A 19,742-nucleotide genomic window follows, 5' to 3' on the forward strand; every position below is an offset into this window, starting at 1 on the left:
GGCATTTCTTTTGGTCCATTCATTTGCGTGACTCACAGATCACAGCAATGTTAATATCTCTGCACCTTATTCCACTACCTCATGTCCAGAATGAGTGCTGTGTTGGTGGTGCACTGTCCTGTCTGTTTACTGTGTCTAATGTCTGTTTAATTTATCGTATTTATTTTTTCTAGTTTAATTTTTTGTTTGCACACGATGTCTGCACATTCGCACTTTGTATTTTTGGTCCTTGTTGCACCGTGTTGTTCCTGGAGGAACGTAATTTCACTCCACTGTGTACTTGTACATAGATGGAATCACAATAAAAGCCTCTTGACTTGACTTGAAATTTATGCTGTAAAGGGCAACAGGCATTTTCAAATGATCAAAAACAGAAAACCAACAAAAATGGAGATGAGAGGTTTTCTATATATATATATATATATATATATATATATAGATGTATGTAGATGAGATTATTGAATTATTTGTTTTAATAAAATAAACATACTTAAGGCACAGGGTCATTCAGAGCAAAAGGATTGAAGGTTAGTAACAGTTTGAGTCAACTCTACACAAACACCATGGATCACTCTGTTAAGTGTAAATGAGTGCAGTATGCCGTAGCAGCTCCTCTAAAGTGAAGCTTGGTCCTAAGCATGTGATATAGGATGTTGGTATCGGGGCATTTTAATGAACATACTAGTAAATGAGCATGGTCTCAGGTATTAGTGGTACAACTATTTGTACTCATGCATCGCTAATAAACACAAAGCAAAAGATGTGTTTTACAGTGAATAAACAAGTTATAACCATAGGCCTATATCTATAAGATGCTCTGTAGTAACTCTGTACCACTAAAGTTTGCTCTTAGTGTCATCATTGCATCGACATCACTGTACAAACATAATTCAAGGAAGAGCAAGTCTACAAGTTGTTGTACAAATGAAATGTCCCCATTGTTTAGACAAGGCTAATTGTCATTGTTCCAGAAATGCCATGTTTCTCAGTGACGCATGCATTTTGTTTTTGCAGTGGGAGTGAGCACAGCAGTGGCAGAGACAGTCCCCGGAGGTTTTACAGTTTAAATAAAGACCCACAGACAGACAGGCTCAAAGAAAAGCATCCCAGCCAACACAGTCTTCCTATTTCCAACCGCTTTCTTTCTTACAAGAGAGCCTGAATCAGTGGCCGGTTGATGTTTTCAGAGAATAAACTAACTCATCACGCTTTTATTCTTCTTTCTTTTTTTATATTCACTAAAGTTTCTTTTTTTTCTTGTGTGGTACAGCTTAGTGTTTTGCCTGTCAGTATGAACAGACAGTTGAATAGTGTTAGGTACTGAATGCTAATACAGTTGTATTAGACTGAGTCTGAGCTCCAGGTGGCTTTGTTAAATAATTACCATGCAACTCCTCTCTGATAGAATTTTTTTTTCATTCAAAGTCAGTATCAAAGGGAAGGATCAGGGCCTATTCAATGAAATGAAGAGTCAGATATAAGCAGACTGCACTGTATATGTGTGAGTGTGTGCATATGTCTATGTCAGTCTGTCCATGGTCAAAAGAAGACAGTGACTGTCTAAATGGGGCACTTTGTTTAATTAGATCATGTGAAAGCCTTTTTTCCTTTATTTTTGGTAAAGTGGTGTTTTTTCTCTAGAATCCTATGGACCCTAACATACTACTGTAGTATTCCTTGTAGTCATCGTAGTACAAATATATTTATTTGGCTCTTGGCTTTAAATAAAACATGGATATTAACAACTCACTGCCCACTTTATTAGGTTTATTAGGCCTTGCTAATAAGAGGTTGGACCCCATCCATCTATCCATCCATCCTTCTGCCTTTTTTTATTTATTTGAGTTACTGTTGCCTTGCTATCATCTCGAACCAGTCTGCCCGTTCTCCTCTGACCTCTCACATCAACAAGGCGTTTTCGTCCTCACAACTGCCGCTCACTGGATATTTTCTCTTTTTCTGATCATTCTCTGTAAACCCTAGGGATGGTTGTGCGTGAAAATCCCAGTAGATCAACAGTTTCTGAAATACTCCGACCAGCCCGTCTGTCACCAACAACCACGCCACGTTCAAAGTCACTTAAATTACCTTTCTCCCCCATTCTGATGCTCAGTTTGCACTTCAGCAAGTTGTCTTGACCACCTCTACATGCCTAAGTGCATTGAGTTGCAGCCATGTGATTGGCTGATTAGCTATTTGTGTTAACAAGCAACTGAACAGTGTACTTAATAAAGCGGGATGTGGTGAGTATATATACCAGGTAAACATTAGACTTAAGATTTAGGCACTGACCTTCTCTTGCTAAAAGCAAAGTCATGCAGGTCATTCCCCTCTGCCTCCACACTCTATCTCTCAGCCTTATCTGATTGAGATAATTGAGTGTTTGACTGGGCAGAGATTCCAAGCAGTTAAGACAAGTCCTTCTTGCATGGACCATAAAATGCTTTTACCATATGATGGAACATTGAGCAATGTGAAGATTACACAAAGACACTGCCTCTGATCACCACACTGTGTACATTTGTGGATCCTGGCTGATTTATTTTTTTAGTAATTAATCTACCGAGCAGATGGATGTTGTTTTTATCATGGTGACTTCATGCTGTAAGGCTGCACAGTTTATCGGAGGGGCTGAGAGAATGGCAGAGGTCTTTAAAAATGCAGACTTCAGCAACCAGTTGCACCAGCTCTACTTCAATTCAGTGGCAGACTGGTTACGACGTAGTTCCGTTTTTAGCAAGTTGGCATTCCAGCCTTAAACTAGATTTTAATGTTATTTGTCCTATTACGCCATATTCTGCAGTTCAGCTTTATATCCCTCAGCCTCATTGACAGAATTGATAAAATTTATGTTGTTTATATCATTTTCAACCCATTTTGATGTAATATGTGAAGTGTGACTCAGTAAACTCTTAAGTATAACAAGGCTATGCCGCAAATAACTGGTGCGACAGAGCTTAAGCTTTTATATTAGCAGATTCAAGCAGTGGATCTGTCCCCTGCACACATGGTGCTGCTCTGAGAAACTCGATGAGGTTAATTCAGTCTTGGTCAATAGCAGGTCTGACACCTGCAACTCAAGGTCAAGAACTGTGATGATTAGATTTGAGAGCTGTGAGAAGATGGGCTGCATTAGGGCCGTGTGATTGCAGCCTTGGTTTTGTGCCTCTTTATATTTTATGCTCCGTTTCATTGGCGACACCATAGAAATCATTAAAAGCGGTGGTGTTGTGAGGTCCAGATCAATGGGATGCCTCATGGCTGAACAGAGACTCTGGGGGGAGAGGTGTGAGTTTCACGCAAGAGTGAGAAATATTAATGAAATTGCATTAACAAGGTTCATCAGTTTTAATTCCCTTGCTAACTTTGTTTCCTTGTGTAGAAGATAAGGCAGATTAAGTGTGTGTGTGTGTGTGTGTGTGTGTGTGTGTGTGTGTGTGTGAGAGAGAGAGAGAGTTGTGGCAGCATGTTTGTCGGGTAGCAGGTTGTGGGAGTGTGCGTGCTGCAAGTTTTATAGGCCACTTCTCACCCATTATAAGTGTGTTCACAATGCATCATAAAATACTGAATCAACGGTGATTCCTTGTGTTGCCCACTGTAGAACTACCACTGTTTTTTGTTTTCACATTGCAAAAAAAGTTTCCACATAATATGCGAGGTAAATAGATTCATAAAAACATGCTGCACTGAGAGCGGTGCATAGAGAGCACTTCACAGACATGTACCTGGTCACAGTGCTCTCTCCTCTCTGCCCAACAAAGCTGGTTTGTGGCTTTAAAAGCTTCAGAATATATGTAAATTCTGCTGTGTTATTGTGATGTGATCTTTCATAAGGCAGTGTGCTTTTCAGGAATATGCACCAAAATGAAGCACTGTACCTCTCAACAGATGAGCACTCTTTCAGACACCAAATTTATATTTCATTTTATGTGTTCCCAGAAGCGTTCTGGTGAATCAGAGGAATTCAAACTGTCTGACAAATACTCTGCATAATCGCTTTTGTCAAAGCATGCAGCTTTATATCCAGTCACTTTACTTGGTAGCAATCTACCTAGAGGTTTTGCGGTATCATGTTGCGGTTTCACAACATGACTTTCGTGTTTCAGCATTCTAATCAGGCATGCCTAGTCCTAAAGAGTGTTATAGAGGCAGAGGCAGTTGGTTAGAAAAATGGCCAGAAAAAGTCTAGCAGACTGTTTTAATGCAGTCTCAGAAAGAGGTGGCTCACTCTCCAAAGAATAGGCAGTTCTAAAAACAGGGCTACTAGAAAAACAAACCCCCAGGAAACACATTAGTCAACGGCAGCAAACACACAAGGATGTCTTGCTTTTAGCTACTAAATGCTTCAAGTATGAAGTAAGTTGAATATGGTTTAAGGATTCAATGCCGTGAGTGTCACAAACTGCTTGGGAAAGTTTATTTTTAATTCGACAGATAAAACATGGACCATTCATTGTGGTCTGAGTGTGTGTGTGTGTGTGTGTGTGTGTGTGTGTGTGTGTGTGTGTGTGTGCACGCAAATGTCTTTCTGCTATTCCCATAAGCTGACCCTGCTTGACCTGGTCTTGCTATGCGAGTAGCGGGGAATTTATTTTAATTTCCTTTCTAGCCCACGACTAATTATGGGTGTATTCTCAGTCATGTTGTCACATTTATTCTGCAAATATATTCTTTGTGAAATCACTAAAGCATGCTGATGCCACTGAACTGACTGCTTTGTTGTGTGTTGTCATAGACCAGGGGTGTCCAATTCCAGTCCTGGAAGGCTATAGCACAGTTTGGTGATTTTCTTTGCTTGAATACACCAAATCCAGCTCTGCGCTTGGTTACCAGGTTTAGCTGGTGTGTTCGAGTACACAGATCACCAAACTGCATTGCACTTTGGCCCTCTATAACCAGAAGTGGACACTCCAGTCATAGACTAACCTATTTGCCATTATTAACCAGCTTGCTTTAAGTCATGGTAATATTCCACTCCAAAATCTTAGCTTCCATAAAGTTTAATCTATTGTCCAGAGTAAGAAAATGTAATGTTTCTTGAAATTTGAGTGGAATGTTACCATTGCTGCTCCCAGTGCTGCCTGGGTGGTGGGGGGGTGACCGCTTGCCACTAACCCCCAGCTATCTGCTACGCAGGTGACTGACCAGCTTCTGTGGGATTTGATGTCACCTTTAGATCGGTCCAACTGAAGATGGAAACCCTGGAGTCCGAGCTGACGTGCCCGATCTGTCTGGAGCTGTTTGAGGACCCTCTGCTGCTTCCCTGCGCCCACAGCCTGTGCTTCAACTGCGCCCATCGCATCCTGGTCTCACACTGCTCCGGCACCAAGCCGCTCGAGTCTGTCTCAGCCTTCCAGTGCCCCACCTGTCGCTACGTCATCACGCTGAACCAGCGCGGCCTGGAGGGCCTCAAGCGCAATGTGACGCTGCAGAACATCATTGACCGCTTTCAGAAAGCCTCCGTAAGCGGGCCGAACTCGCCCAGCGAGAGCCGCCGCCCGCGGCCCTACAGCGCCACGCTTGGCGGCGGAGGAGGGAGTGCGCGGTCCAGCCCGGCCGCTAACGGCAGCGTCACTGGCATCATGTCGGCCGAGCAGCGTGTGGCCTGCCAGTTCTGCGAGCAGGAGCCTCCACGTGAGGCGGTAAAAACGTGTGTGACATGTGAGGTGTCATACTGCGATCGATGCCTGCGCGCCACACACCCCAACAAGAAGCCCTTCACCAGCCACCGGCTACTGGAACCCGTGGCCGATGCCCATCTGCGCGGCCTGGCATGCCTTGAGCATGAGAATGAGAAGGTGAACATGTACTGCGTGGTGGATGATCAGCTCATCTGTGCCCTGTGCAAGTTGGTGGGGAGGCACCGTGAACACCAGGTCACCTCGCTCAGTGACCGCTTCGACAAGTTAAAGGTGAGTCCACTGCCTTTTCTTTTAGCTGGAACTCCAGAGTTTAAACTTGGTTGGTGCTTTTGTGTATCAAAAATAGCAGCAGCATTGATCAGTTCTATGTTCATAACTTTATATTTAAATGAGGACTTTTGTTGAAAATAAAATTTACATTTTCAGTTTTCTTCTTAGCCCAGATGCAGTCAGTCATGTTCTCAATCAGCCATGAAATATTTGGTATCAAGTTTGCCTCTTCAGTTTTGCACTGAAGCAAATAGAGTAGGCAGAAGTAAAGTTTTCAGAAGGCCTGTGAAAGCGTGACCTAGCCACCTTGGTGGCTAGTTTTTTTTTGGTGCTATATCCCGCAACGTCATAGCATCAGGCTACAGCCTGTTATGACCGCAGTGCAGTCATTGTTATACCTGTTCAAGCATTTCTGTCTCATACTGATGTGTTTGCTCTGACATTTAGACATTTCCAGTTTTAGTTTTTGTCTTAAAAGAGAAAATGTAAGTACTAAATTTGCAGACCAGACTACCAACGTTTAGGCTTCAGGCCAAATTTACACCTAAAAATGGCGGCTACTAGTGTGTTTTAGTTGTACAGCATACATTTGATACATTGACAGTTAACTGATTTGTCAGCTCCAGGGCAAATCTGGAGAAGCAAACCTTGGACTTCAAACAGTAGGTGATGGTCACTGGTCTCTATCTAATGATTTAAGCTGTTCTCTCTTGTTGTGTGCTTTATTTATAAAAGTTAAGAAGTTAAAAATAAAGTTACCTGCTGGTCTCCCCAAGGCTGTTTGCCAGAATGTTGTATTTAGCCGAAAAGAGCAAAGGCCATAGTGTATGTGGACTTGCTTATTATGTGCAAATGTATTTTATTTTATTTATTTATTTGTTTTTTATCCCCTTCATTTCATCTCATTAGCCTCATGCTAGAAGCTGCTTCCACCCTGCTCTGACATCTTGTTTTGTAATTTTTTTTAAATGTTTGAAATGAAGCTCTGCCCACATGCCTCAGCCCCTGTCCAGCTGCTCTATTGAGCTGGAGCCATTATAATACTAGATGAGTCTGCACTCCCCCTAAAACCAGGCTCTGTTCAGTGCTCAACCACCACAAAGCACCACCCTGCTGAATCAGGGCGAAAACACAAGGACTCATTCACAGCACAGAGCCCGCTCTCTCAGCCTGTGCTCAGCTGAAGCTGTGTCACATGCACGTAAATACAGAGACATGAATATACACAAACATGCACCCAAACATCTCTCATAAATTCTTATTATTTCATGTGCAGTAATATGCAAAGGTCAGAGACCACCCTTTATGTGATTTCCAGCTAAGATGTTAATTAAGTACAAGTCATTAATTTTTAGTTCAGAAAAAAGTTGATTCATCAAGCAAGAAAGCTGCTGGAGAGAACAATGGAGTGGCTTCCCCAGAGCCCATATCTCAACATCATTTAACTTGTTTGGAAATGGATTGTGAGAAGCAGAAATCAACTTATAAGACAGAATTTTGGAGGTGTGGAATATATCCCTCCAGATTTTTTTGGAAAACTTTAAAGCAGTTCTCTCGAAAGGAATGGAAGCTGTATGACAAAAGATGGATGCATTAAATACTGAAAATGGTGATGTTATTCTTACTTACTGAGGCTTTTCTGCTACATATTAAATTTTTTTTCCTGACTTTGAAAGAAATATTCCTTATTGGTCGTTTTACCTGAAAATTAAATAAACTAAGATGGTCTTTGACTTTTGTACTCAGTGCTGCCGATTATAAAGTGATTTGTGGTTATGATGTATTCAAATTAGACAGCGCCTACGTTTTTCATAGCCTCAAGAGCCTCGGCACAGCATTCCTCTCCCATTATGGTGATTATCTCAGTGGGGCTCACGTTGCAAGGACAGAGCAGGTTAAGGTGCTAGTAGAGTGTGCTCCACCGGTTCTCATGGGATAGATCTGTTAATGTGAGACCTTGTTGAAGGAATAAAGGCGGGACACGGAAGCCCTATCGTAATCTGCCCTCATGAATAGCCTGCCACTGAAGATGTACATCGTCATTATAATGGCAGCCGTTGTGGCCACACGTGATCACCCTGTGATCTGCTATTCATACTGACCTCTTTGTTCACACCAGCTCACATAAAGGAAATTCCAATCATTGATGTTTTCCCCCTCTGGTCCTCGAGGATGTGAATGTGGACACGCCGAGAAGTCGTCAATTGTGTGAAATGTGGCATTGTGTGTTGCACAGAGGAAAGTCGATACCTGAGAAAGTTCCACCTCTTTTGTCCCATGATCCTCAAACAGAGAAAGAAATTGTCATGACACATGGGGTCAAAATTTTATCTTCACAAGCAATTCTTAGTGGCCTGAAAAGTGTCCTGAAACTTAAACTGGCTATTTGGACTGTTTTTTTTTCTTTCATTACCTGTTATGTTGAAGGTGTTGCATGTTAAGCATAATTTCAGCAGCGGTTGTTCAGAGTTCAGCTTCTGTTCCAGCTTTGCTACACTCGTTAAAGCCAGTTTTGTGTTTTATTCCAGCATTGAAGGCAGCTAATTTTAAATGCACTTTAATGTGTAGAGTTCTTGCGCTGAATGTCTGGAGCTGAGGCTGTGTCTCTCCCCATTGCAGCAGCTAATTTGAATGTTCCCCCGCTGCAACTTTGAACTTGCTTGACTTTGAACTCCCAATCCACAACCTGGAGAGAGAGGAGGGATATAGCCAAGCTCAGCGATGGAACTTTTAATCTTTGTCTGTCCTGAGCAAAATTTTAAGTTCTTGTTTGTAAGGATGTTGCATGGGTGCCGTATGTCCTATGGCATATACAGAGCCTAATTTCACCCTGCAAGAGTGGAGCTGACCTTCTAGCCCTGTTGCAGGAGGAATTAAGGCTATGTTTGAGAGGCCAGTGTGTTGTCTCTATTGGAGTCCTATAAAGAGTTAGTGTATGCTGTCGCCTGGAGATTCTCTCACGCAGTAGGTCTGATGCAGCCAGTTGGCCATGTGTCACGACGGCTTGCTGCTAATTGACAGGGGAGCAGGTACTTCAGTCGCCAGGTTCAGTTTGCATGCTTTCACTTGGAGAGCTAATGAGCCACAGTCCTTTTAAAGTCTCATCAAGTCCTCATTGCACCCGCTCCAGCATTAAACGGCACCAAGCATGAGCCAAGGCAAATATTATGTTTGGGCCTTTGCTCTCAGTGGCCCATGGTGGGCGTGTGGCGTCCTTCGATTCATCCTGACACTCTCTTGTGTCCCGATGTGACTTACATAAGAGGGCACACTGATGCCTTCAAAGCATGACAGCCATACTCTCGCACATGCCCAAGGATTAGGCTGTGTGTGTTTTTTCCACTACGCATCCAAAATATGACATAGGAAAAAGGGGGCGATTAAAGGCTTAATTTCTATTTTGGAGAAGTTGCAAATCACAGCAGTCGGCGTTGATTAAAGTTCCACCCCATTTGGCGGCAGGGGCCTCTTAGTTTAAGCTCCTTAAGGAAGCCGTCTATCTCCTCCCGGCAATATGAGCCCTGGCTCAGCAGACACCGACTCATGCTCCCACTGCTGCTCCATCCAGGCCAGCCAGGTCACTTTCTAAATGCTGCTATTATCGGCCTGTTCCAAGACTGCAAGTGCAAGGCAGAAGGGCTGGGCGGTGATAGGGGCTGGTTTCTCCTCTCACAGCCTCCCAGGACAGATTTTCTCTTTTGCTGCCAGTATGACCTGATTCGGCACATCCCCCAGCAAAAGGTGCAGGGGAGCGATAGGGCCTGAGCAGTGTGCTAATAAAGTAATGTGTATTGTGGGTGCACTGCTTTGAGAGTAATGGAAGATGCAGGGAAGTCCTCTCAGTGGTTCTCTGACCTACAGAAATAATCCTGGAATAGAGTTCGACTCTTAATAGCACAGCCTAATGTATTGAAATAATTTAAAGATAGTTGTCATAGCTTATCTGGCAATTACCACTGCTTTTTAGGGCACCAACTCTCTCCACTCTCTGGAGGCTGGGATGTTGCGTAGAGACTGCTGTGAGTGCTAGAGTTCTAGTGTTCTTGTCTCAGTTTATTCGTTGGGGAAAGTAAGACACATTCATTAGAGATGAAAGTATTTCTAATGCCTTTTGAAGTCTGTATGTGCTACGCAGTTCATGCATAGGAGGCCACACATACACATTGCATGATGGATGTAAAGTGAGGTGATGACAGGTTATCAGACATATCTCCAAGCCCATACACAATTAATGTACGGCACTATCAGAAAGCTTTTAAGAGCCGGTTAGTACAGTTATCATCCATATGACGCAGTGGTCGTTATGCTATAAATACTTCTGTTTTTAGCTCCAGAAGTTTCTCATTCATTTTCCAGCGCATTGTAACATTCACGTGTCAAAGTGGGAAGTGTTTGGCAATACAAATATCATCTTTAATGGCAAGCAGGAAGGGCCATATCAGTGATGCCCAGGGAGAGGGATTAAAAGCTGTAGTGACTCTGGTTTTAAGAGATTATTTCACTCAATCTTGCTCTTCTTTGAAATAGGATTTGTGTATTAGTTATTCATGGAAAGTCTCATGCATGCACTCATGTTCTGCCATTTCTCCTTACTGGCCCTGTCATAATACGGTGTGTTGAAATTCTTTGCAGTTATTTGCATTACCTTTTTGACTGCTGTCTCTCGGCTGTTCTGAAATAACCTCTGGCTAGGTCCTATTAAGCCCATTTTCTCCTTCCTGGATGTTAAAATGCTAAATCTGGAAGTCGTCTGCTGTCTTTGTCAGTGCACACTTTTTTTTTTTTTTTTTTTAGCTGACAAGGGCAGTTTTTGAGCAGAGGCCACACAGCTTCTACCTAATTGTGCTGCACAGGGGTCAAATAATATTTAAAATGCACCATATCACCTTTGTTTAAAGCTGCTTTGATCTAGTCCAATGGCTGCCCACCCTGGATCATATCCACCCACCCCCCAACCTGCTGAGGATGCTTTGAGTTTTTCCTCTGCATGCTGGAATGTCGGAGTGCAGTCCAGAGCAGGAATTTCCTGTGGCTCCTCTCCATCTCGAGCTGCAGTGGACATTCCAGCATGTTCCGCGAGCCTCGGTAGAACCCTGTATGCTTGCCATATCTCTGTCCCTCCGGGAGAGAATACAAACTAGAGAGCGTGAGACAGGCCACGCGTCCGAGACCTCTCCCTGTTCCTCTCACTGGAATCCCAAATCTTTTACTCCTCCTCCCCAGGGACCCTCACTGTCCATGACAAAGACTTTGGCTCATTCTTCTTCGCTAGCCTTATCTCTCACCCTGCCAATGAGCCGGGGCGGAAGACAAAGGGCCTCAATCTTATCTCGCTGCCTTTGAGGTTAACGTCAAGGCCAGACAAGTCAGAACAAGCCTTCCTCAAAAAAAAAAAAAAAAAAAAAAAAAAAGGAATCTGATGTTTGAGTTTGGGCCATTGGTTTGAATTCACATTAAAAGTCTTTGAAAGTAACAGTTATCATTAATAACAAAAGCATGTTGTAATTTTATCTTGTATTTTTTCTCACTCATAGTTCGTTAAAACAAGCAGAGAAAAGGCAGAGAAAGTGTGGATTCTGAATTGGCAGTCAATACCACTTTTGAGTTTTCAAGCAGAAGAGATATTTTATGATTTAAATTGAAATGGACTTTGCTGTTGTTTGATGTCATAAGAAGTGGGAAAAAAATCAGACATGCTCAAACCATTTGATACATAATGTAAATTGAACGGAAGAGGTTACTAATAAGTTACTCTTTCAATAAATATTTTTTAAATTTTATTTTTGCTACTTTTGTTTTTGCTGTACATTTTGGCTTCAACATAATTCAACATAATGTCTGCTCAGATTCAGCATGCTGCCAGAAAAACGAGTGGCATTGAATGCTAGAGATATGCCTTGTCAGAACTAGCGTAAAACAAGGAATGACAATGAGCTAATGGCAGCATTCTCCTCCATTCTGCTGTACTGTATTCGATCCACAAAGTGGTACGGGGCCCTTTAGCTACCTCCTTTTAAAGCATCGCGGTGTCGTTCATGCATGCTTTATAGCACAGAGCCATCCTTTAATGGGCTGCTAAAAACAGCCGCGTCACCTCTCAGCTGTGTGGAAAGCTGGTGACAGAGAGAGCCAGTGGCTCCCAGGAGCTGCCAGGATGAAGACCGTCTCAGCGTACGGCCTTATCCCCCGTCATACTGTCTGTATATATGCTACGCTAACGCTAAGCCCTCCGCCATGCACACTAATTACTCTGGGAGATTAGGACCCGGAGGAGGTAAAAATAGTTTGTGCTGTCAACATAATTACACATCCTGCATTACAATGTGCTCACACTAAAGTCTTTTTATTTCCGGAATGGGGGTATGCAGGAGCTGGATCAGTATTTAGCCATCCCAATGCAAGTCAAAGTCCATGAATGGTTTTGTTCCCTGAAAAGATTGGCCAGGCCAAATACAGTTAAATTTTATATTTCAATCTGTAAGACAGTAATTGAAAAATATTTGAAAACTACCCCCAACTTTAGATGTAAAGGCCTGGGAATTTTGTTTGCACCAAACCTCATTTTCATTTTAAGTAGTTTCACATAGGATTATTAAGGATACCACACACTGAACCCATCAGGTGACAACAAGCGGCATCTAAATAAAATTTAAACTGCGGTTTTTATTGGAGATATGCACCCCTGACATACTCATGATTTCCAGTATTGCTCTGTATTAAATTAAGTTATGAACTAGACCACAAAAACGCCATAGTTTGTGTGCATACATGTGCCTTGAAATTTACACCGAGAACAGTTTGTCACCTTAGCTAATGTTACTAGCTTAGTCACATCCTGACACATTTCATTTCATAGCAAAAACAGTAAACTTGTGAAGTGCCACACATGGTGATGCCAACCATGATGAAGTCACTTAATGTTAAAAAATTGATTGCATTAAGGGTGTATGAGTAGAAAGTGAAATGAGCTTGAGTTTGATGTTGATCAGCCTTGATCATGTTGATCTGCATGATTCCTATGTTGTACGGCTGCACTTTGTATTATCTGCTGTGCCGTACTGCTTGTCTTCCTAGTGTAGTGAAAATAGAAATGTATTCTCATTTCATTGAAACAGAAAGAGCTCCCATTTCAGTCTATCTGGGAAAAAGATGTTAATACAGTTATTTTAAGACAGATGTTAAAACAGTTTATTAATGCAGTTGACTGGAAAATAGTGTAGGAAAATATATTTCAGGCATCAAAAACTGATCACTAACTGATCCATTTAAAATATTGTCTCAGGCTATATTAGACACCACGGAAGTGCTTTCTTACGGAAGCTGCATTAGATTAATACTGTCAAATTCATTGCCCGCAACAACAAATGAGAACTTTTTTTGCATATGATGTGGACATGCAGGGATGTTCATGACTTGAATAAATGTTATCAAATTGTCTGCCCTGGTAGGGCAAGAAATTCCTGTGGATCCAGCTGCATTTTTGCTTAACGATGACTCCAATTTAAACCTAACAGGAAAACAAAGTAAGATATGGCTCGCTGGTTTAACATGTGCTTAAAAAATGCTTGCCCCACATAATCTAAATGTTTAACATTGGCTAGTTCAAACTCAGGACATGTTCCAATGTTACAATTGGCCACAGCTGGAATCAGTAAGTAAGCTACGCTACATTGCCAAAAGTATTCAGTCACTCATCCACATAATTGAATTCAGGTGTTCCAAAACCAAGTACCTAGGCCTGCAGACTGCTTCTACAAACATTTGTGAAAGAATGGGTCACTCCCAGGAGTTCAGGGAATTCCAGCGTGGTACCATGATAGGATGTCACCTGTGCAACAAGTCCGGTTGTGAAATTTCCTCGCTACTGATTATTCCACAGTCAACTGTCAGTGGTATTATAACAAAGTGGAAGCGACTGGGAACGACAACACGAAGCGGTAGGTCACGTAAAATGACTGAGCGGGGTCAGGGGATGCTGAGGCGCATAGTGAGCAGAGGTCGCAAACGTTCTGCAGTCTCAATTGCTAGAGCTTTGCTACAGAGTGTTTGGCGGTTGCCAGGAGAACAGTACTTGTCTGTCTGCATTGTGCCAAGTGTAAAGTTTGGTGGAGGAGGGATTATGGTGTAGGGTTGTTTTTCAGGAGTTGGGCTCGACCCCTTAGTTCCAGTGAAAGGAACTCTTAATGCTTCAGCAGACCAAGAGATTTGGACAATTTCATGCTCCCAGCAGTGGCTCAAAACAAGGTCCATAAAGACATGGATGAGTGAGTTTGGTGTGAATGGCCTGGACAAAGTCCTGACCTCAACCCGACAGAACACCTTTCGGATGAATTAGAGCGGAGACTGCGAGCCAGGCCTTCTTGTCCAACATCAGTGTCTGACCTCACAAATGTGCTTCTGGAAGAATGGTCAAAAATTCCCATAAACACTCCTAAACTTTGTGGAAAGCCTTCTCAGATGAGCTGAAGCTGTTATAGCTGCAAAGGGTGGGCCGACATCATATTAAACCCTATGGATTAAGAATGGGAGGTCGCTCAAGTTTATATGCGTGTGAAGGCAGACGAGTGAGTACTTTTGGCCGTATAGTGTACTCTTGAGACATGGAGACAGATGCGCTTTGATGTGATGAAAAGATTAGAGCAAATGATATGATGCACATTCTGTAGGCTATCATTTTAAAAAATCTTTTACATTCTTTTTATTTGATCTCATTCTTTTCAATAAATCTTTTAAAATAAATTGTTAGAAATGTACACACAGAAAGGGGGGTGGATGGACCAGTGGGAAGAGGAGAGAGGGGGAGGAAAACGGGGTTGTTTTGGGTTTGCTTCAGTTTTGTATTGTTGTGATTAAAGAGCTGCTTCATTAACAGGAAATAAAATTAAATAATGATCACAAAAAACAACAAACCGAATATGAATTTGGTATGTTTTCATCTCAGGCAAATGCATGAAAATAATGGGAAGAAAAAACATGTTTATTGAAACACCACATGTGTCCTGTTAAAACAACAGTCTAATTCTAATTTCTGACTAGTGTTGTAGCACGTTTAGGCACTTTAGGCTTGTACTTTAATAGTTGCATACAATGAAACTAAACAGACTAGAATATCTGACCAAAATTTAATATGCACTGTTCTCAGGTGGAGTACAGGGTTCAGATGTCTCATGTTTAAGGATAAATATTAAGATTTTTACTGACATCAGGACCGATACTGCTTGTCGATAACAATACTTATCTGTACTCTTATTGAAATTACTCTCTGTAATTTGGTGGGAAAACAAAGATGAAATGAAAAGATGTGAAAATATGCAAAATACAATCATGAAAACGCCATGGTCATCATCCTACAGTTGAAGACATTAACACCCATAAGCAGTTCAAAATTAATTACTCCTGGTTGTCAGGAAAGCTCACACGTAGTTCAAATTCCATTTATCCAATTATCAAGCAGATTTAGGCTATAAAAATATCCTAATCATTCTTTTAATGCTGGAATTCTGATACAGACATTTAGATTATCTGGAAATATTTTCTGATAAGGACATTTAGATTATTACACTATCCTACCTGTAGATTAAACACAAGGCTGAACAGATTCTTGTTTGAATATTCCTGTTCCGTCTTAAATGGTGCAGCATATTGTCATAAAGCCTGAATGTCTTGAGGCATCAGCATGTAACTGCTGCACCATTTAAGGTGGAATGGGAAAATTTGAGCAAGAAGCTGGTGAACAGGATGCTGACCAGCTTTGTAGTTTTAATTCTGCTAGTATGTTTTGATAAGTTAACTTAGGCTATCAAAAATCTTATCTAGAGTTTTATGTAGGGAACTACCTATAAATATGCAATACAGTAGGACAGGTCAACAAGGTAGCACAATTTGTCACTACACCATAAGGCTGCACTGAGGACGTAGGTGCAGCAGTTGCCTGGATAAAGCAAATGCACTGCTCTCCTTCAGATTTAGAGAATGTTGTTTTGTGAGGATGCTGGTGTTACACGCAATGGCTATTCTACATATATTACATTTAGCGACATTATCGTGAAATTTTGGAAAATGTGCCCACACTCTTCAGTGTCTTACTGTTTCAGCCCTAACCAGAGTGCACAGGAAGCATTCTGAATGGTTAAGGTATTCAGAGGCGTTCGAACGCCTTCGTCACACAGAGCCGAACACGCCTTATGGCCGACCACCCAAATGATGAATGGGGTATAAGGTGGCTGACAAATGTGAATACAGTAAGTAATATAGATGTATAGTTTACTATGTAGGTGTACATTTTCAGTGTGTAATTATTCACCATTATAGTGGGTCTATAAAGGTGAATAATGAATAATAACACACTGGACCTCATAAAGTGGCCTGTGAGTGGAAGTACAAAGTTAGTGTTTCGATTAAAGTGAGTGGTGAGTATATACACTGTTGTAAGTATTAGAAGATAAAATGTTGTAATTAAGTTTTATGAAGACGTTTTGTATTAGTTTCTAAAAAAAAAAAAACTGGACGGTGAGTGGACATACTGTCATAAGTACAAGATGAAATGTTATAATTTTATTTTTGTTAGGGCACTTTGTATTAATACTTTCTTTGGCTGATAATGATATCATAAACTCATCATCACATAAATCGCTGCTTTATGTAATCATAAAACTGTAATTTTTTTATTGCCTTGGCTACACATGCCTGTACATTCTAATCATCCAAACCTTCAGTGCTGGAAAGGAAGTTTGATGGGTTTTATTATCTCTCAGTGGGAGCTGGTGTAATACATTCGGCCTGTCTTCTCTTTAAATCTCAAAGCATCTTCACCTGTGATGTCTGCTCCTAAGCCTTTCCCTACAGTCCACCCTTCATCCATCTGTCACCTATCACTCCAGTCCCAGAGGAGTAACAGTGTTCTGTGCAAACCCTAGCCATCACTTAGTATCCGTTACTGCTTCTGTGGATTAAATGGGTTTATCCACTGACTGTTAGTCCACATGCATTCACTGAGACCAAGCTGCTTTGCAGCTAATGAAGATGTTTTCTCACCCTGTTGACTGCTGGACACAGAGCCGTCCACAGCTCCTGGCTTAGAACTATGCTCAAAAATTTCTCTACCTTTGTTTATTTGAGATGCTCATTGTGGCATGATGCAGTGCCTGTCTGTTAAAACCCACTGTGTGCACAGCACCTTTTTGCAGTGTACCGCTTTATTGAAAAACAAAAATATCAAAGTTCTGACAGAATATCAGAAACCTTTTTATATTTTAGTCCAGATTGTTGTTGAAAAAATTCTCTTTTATGTAGCCAATTAGGCACTGAGATAAAGTTTAGAGAGGGGAATAGCTCTTATGCTTACCGCTGCCAGATTACGTTCAGCCTTGTTGTGCATCTCAAGCGCCCGCCTCGGTCTCCTGTGGCTGAAGAACTAGGCCGCGTCTTTGCTGTGAACCCTCCAAGAAAACAACGCTTGTCACTCTTGCCGTCAGCATACCGTTTCATCCCCCATTCAAAACATGTTTACACGGCATGCCAGTGAGGCATTTTGTCTCTTGTGAAGGAGGTTGGCGGTGAAGAGGGTCCCTGCTAGTTATGAGCCTTATCTTAGAGTCCAGAGACCAGACACTGCCTGTGTTTAAAAACACATAGCCTGGCTTTAGATTTGAAGCATGGAGACGTTAAAGTGCTTCAATTGAATTATAGTTAGAAAAATGCTGCAGTACCTCTGGCGTTTTTATTGCCTCTCTGATGAAAGTCCAGCAGACAGACTTCAGTGAATCCTCAATCAGCAGTGGGCACCTTCCCTAGTTTTGCTATGTCCAAGAATATGGGATGAGAAGGTGGAGGAGGAGAGGAATAGTGGGCCAGCAGGGCCCCGTGATCCAGGACGACAGGCTGACTCACCCATCATCCTCAACAAATTCCTGCACATGCCAGGCCACGTGCTTCCTTGTAAACAAGAGCATCTCCATTGGGGAGAGATGTCTTCTAGCATAGAGTTTCGTTAATTTAACTGGGCTTACAGTGGATTTGCCGATTTGAGGATTTGAAGTTTTCTCCATGTGAAGGCTGCATTTCATTACGAGGCTTTCCCAGCATAAGCAAGAGTGTGTTTGCATTGAATGGCTCGTTAAAAATATCCCATACACTTCAGGTCTCTTTTCAGATGTTAATTATTAGTCATGAGGTTTTAAGGCATGAGGCATCAGGCCCTGCTTAAACAGATTGATCACCGTTCCCAGGACCTTTAATAATATCTTAACTGCCTTACTCACTGCAGGTGGGTGGAAAAGATAGGATATATATATATATAAAATGAGATCTGCCAAGAAAGATTAATCTCTGATATGAGGTGGACACAGACCCTTTATGAAAGGCCAAATATGATATGGCTTATATGATGACTGTAAGTAGTATCAGACATACAAGCGAATTCAGTGGACACAGGAGATGTTGTCATTTGCTAGAGGGGAACTAGGCCAAGACAGCAGAGTTCCTTTATAATGAGATCTAAATTCTGTCACTTCGGTAATTCATTCTGTTGTCATGCTAATCTCTGTCAAATGATTTACTGCAACCTCTATATATCTCAAAGGAGTGCCTTGTCTACTAAAACAACAAACCATAAAACCTCCAATTATAATGAGCTTTCTCCTGAAGCACACTCGTTTTGTTGCTTATTCCCACTCACAAACGGCATAACTCATGCTGTCAGCACAGCAATGAGAGCTTGCTCATTCTTTCTCTCCCTATCTCCACCCTCTTTCTCACCTTCAGTTCACACCGCTGGCTTAATGAAACTTTGAGAACAGCAAACCCCAGCATTCCTGGGTGGAGATATAAGCCGTGCACCTGCATGTACCAGGCCAAATCCCGGTGTTTTGGCTTCAGGCCCTTCGTCGTTCAGCTCGACTCTTCTCAAGCAATTCTTTCCAGAGCGGCTCATCTGCCGAAAAAAACTTGAACCCCGGGGCCGGACTTAGGGTGGATGATTCATCAGAAGCACTGGAGAGCTCCCCTCTTCGGAGAGAAGCGAATCACCATGTCATTCGAATCTGGGCAAATTCGGCAGCAGCTAATTGTGTTACACAAAATGAAATGTAAAGCCATTTCCCAGACAAGCCATGTGAGTCACTCTTTTAGATATTCCATGCTTGTCCAAATTGATGCCACTTAACTCATTGGCAGAAGAGCCCAGGCTCATTTCCACAAATTAATTTTCTGAATAAGCCATTTGTTATGCTGTCTGACGGAGAGATGTTGAGCTGCTCAGATCATCTTGCGACGGTGATCACTGAATGCATGTGAGGTCTGGGTTCAGGTAGTAGAGAGCGTAAGACAGAAAGTTGAACTTTTCATGGCAATCTTGTGATTTAAAAGTCAACACTGTGTATTTTAGCTCAGTGGGAGGAATAAAAAAAGTATCAGCAGCTGAAAAATGTTAAGGTCAAAAACAATATTGTTGTATTAATGTACTTTTTTAATACTCTTACAAGTCTGCTTTGCTTGGACATCTTTTTGTTTATTGATATCAAAGCCTCAGTCTTGCTATGTTTGTGGCCAGTCACACGTCCTTTGAATGACTAGCTGTTTGCTCATAGTCCATTAGCTAGAACCTGCATGCTCAGGGCACGAGTCCCCTCTCCCCAACCAGTACTAACAGCAGCCTGGGAGGCACTGAGTTAGGAGATAATAGCCTCATTAGAGGGGCTTCCTGCCTGTCTGACTGCCAGTCTCAGCCATCAGATATGTTTCCATTTTAGAGCTTTGCCAGTGTAATGGAAGGATCAGCAGGGGCATACAAAAAACTCAGTGCCATTCACCTTCTTTCTCAGTCTCCCATTT

The 19,742-nt window shown here is 42.0% G+C and overlaps 1 protein-coding gene across 5 annotated transcripts in view; it reads left to right on the forward strand.

Annotated features, from left to right (window-relative positions):
- mid2 (midline 2) overlaps positions 1–19,742 on the forward strand; it is a 154,852-nt gene that overhangs the window by 92,351 nt on the left and 42,759 nt on the right. For 3 of the 5 annotated variants that reach the window (XM_017689955.2, XM_017689950.2, XM_017689960.2), the window contains exon 2: positions 5,137–5,912. In XM_017689955.2, the coding sequence (XP_017545444.1) occupies positions 5,193–5,912 (720 nt within the window). In that variant the 5' untranslated portion in view covers positions 5,137–5,192. The remainder of the gene's footprint in view (positions 1–5,136; positions 5,913–19,742) is intronic. The other 2 variants (XM_017689957.2, XM_017689953.2) reach the window with 1 other exon arrangement.

This window comes from Pygocentrus nattereri, chromosome 8, assembly GCF_015220715.1.
Source record: "Pygocentrus nattereri isolate fPygNat1 chromosome 8, fPygNat1.pri, whole genome shotgun sequence".
In the NCBI taxonomy this organism is placed as follows: domain Eukaryota; kingdom Metazoa; phylum Chordata; class Actinopteri; order Characiformes; family Serrasalmidae; genus Pygocentrus; species Pygocentrus nattereri.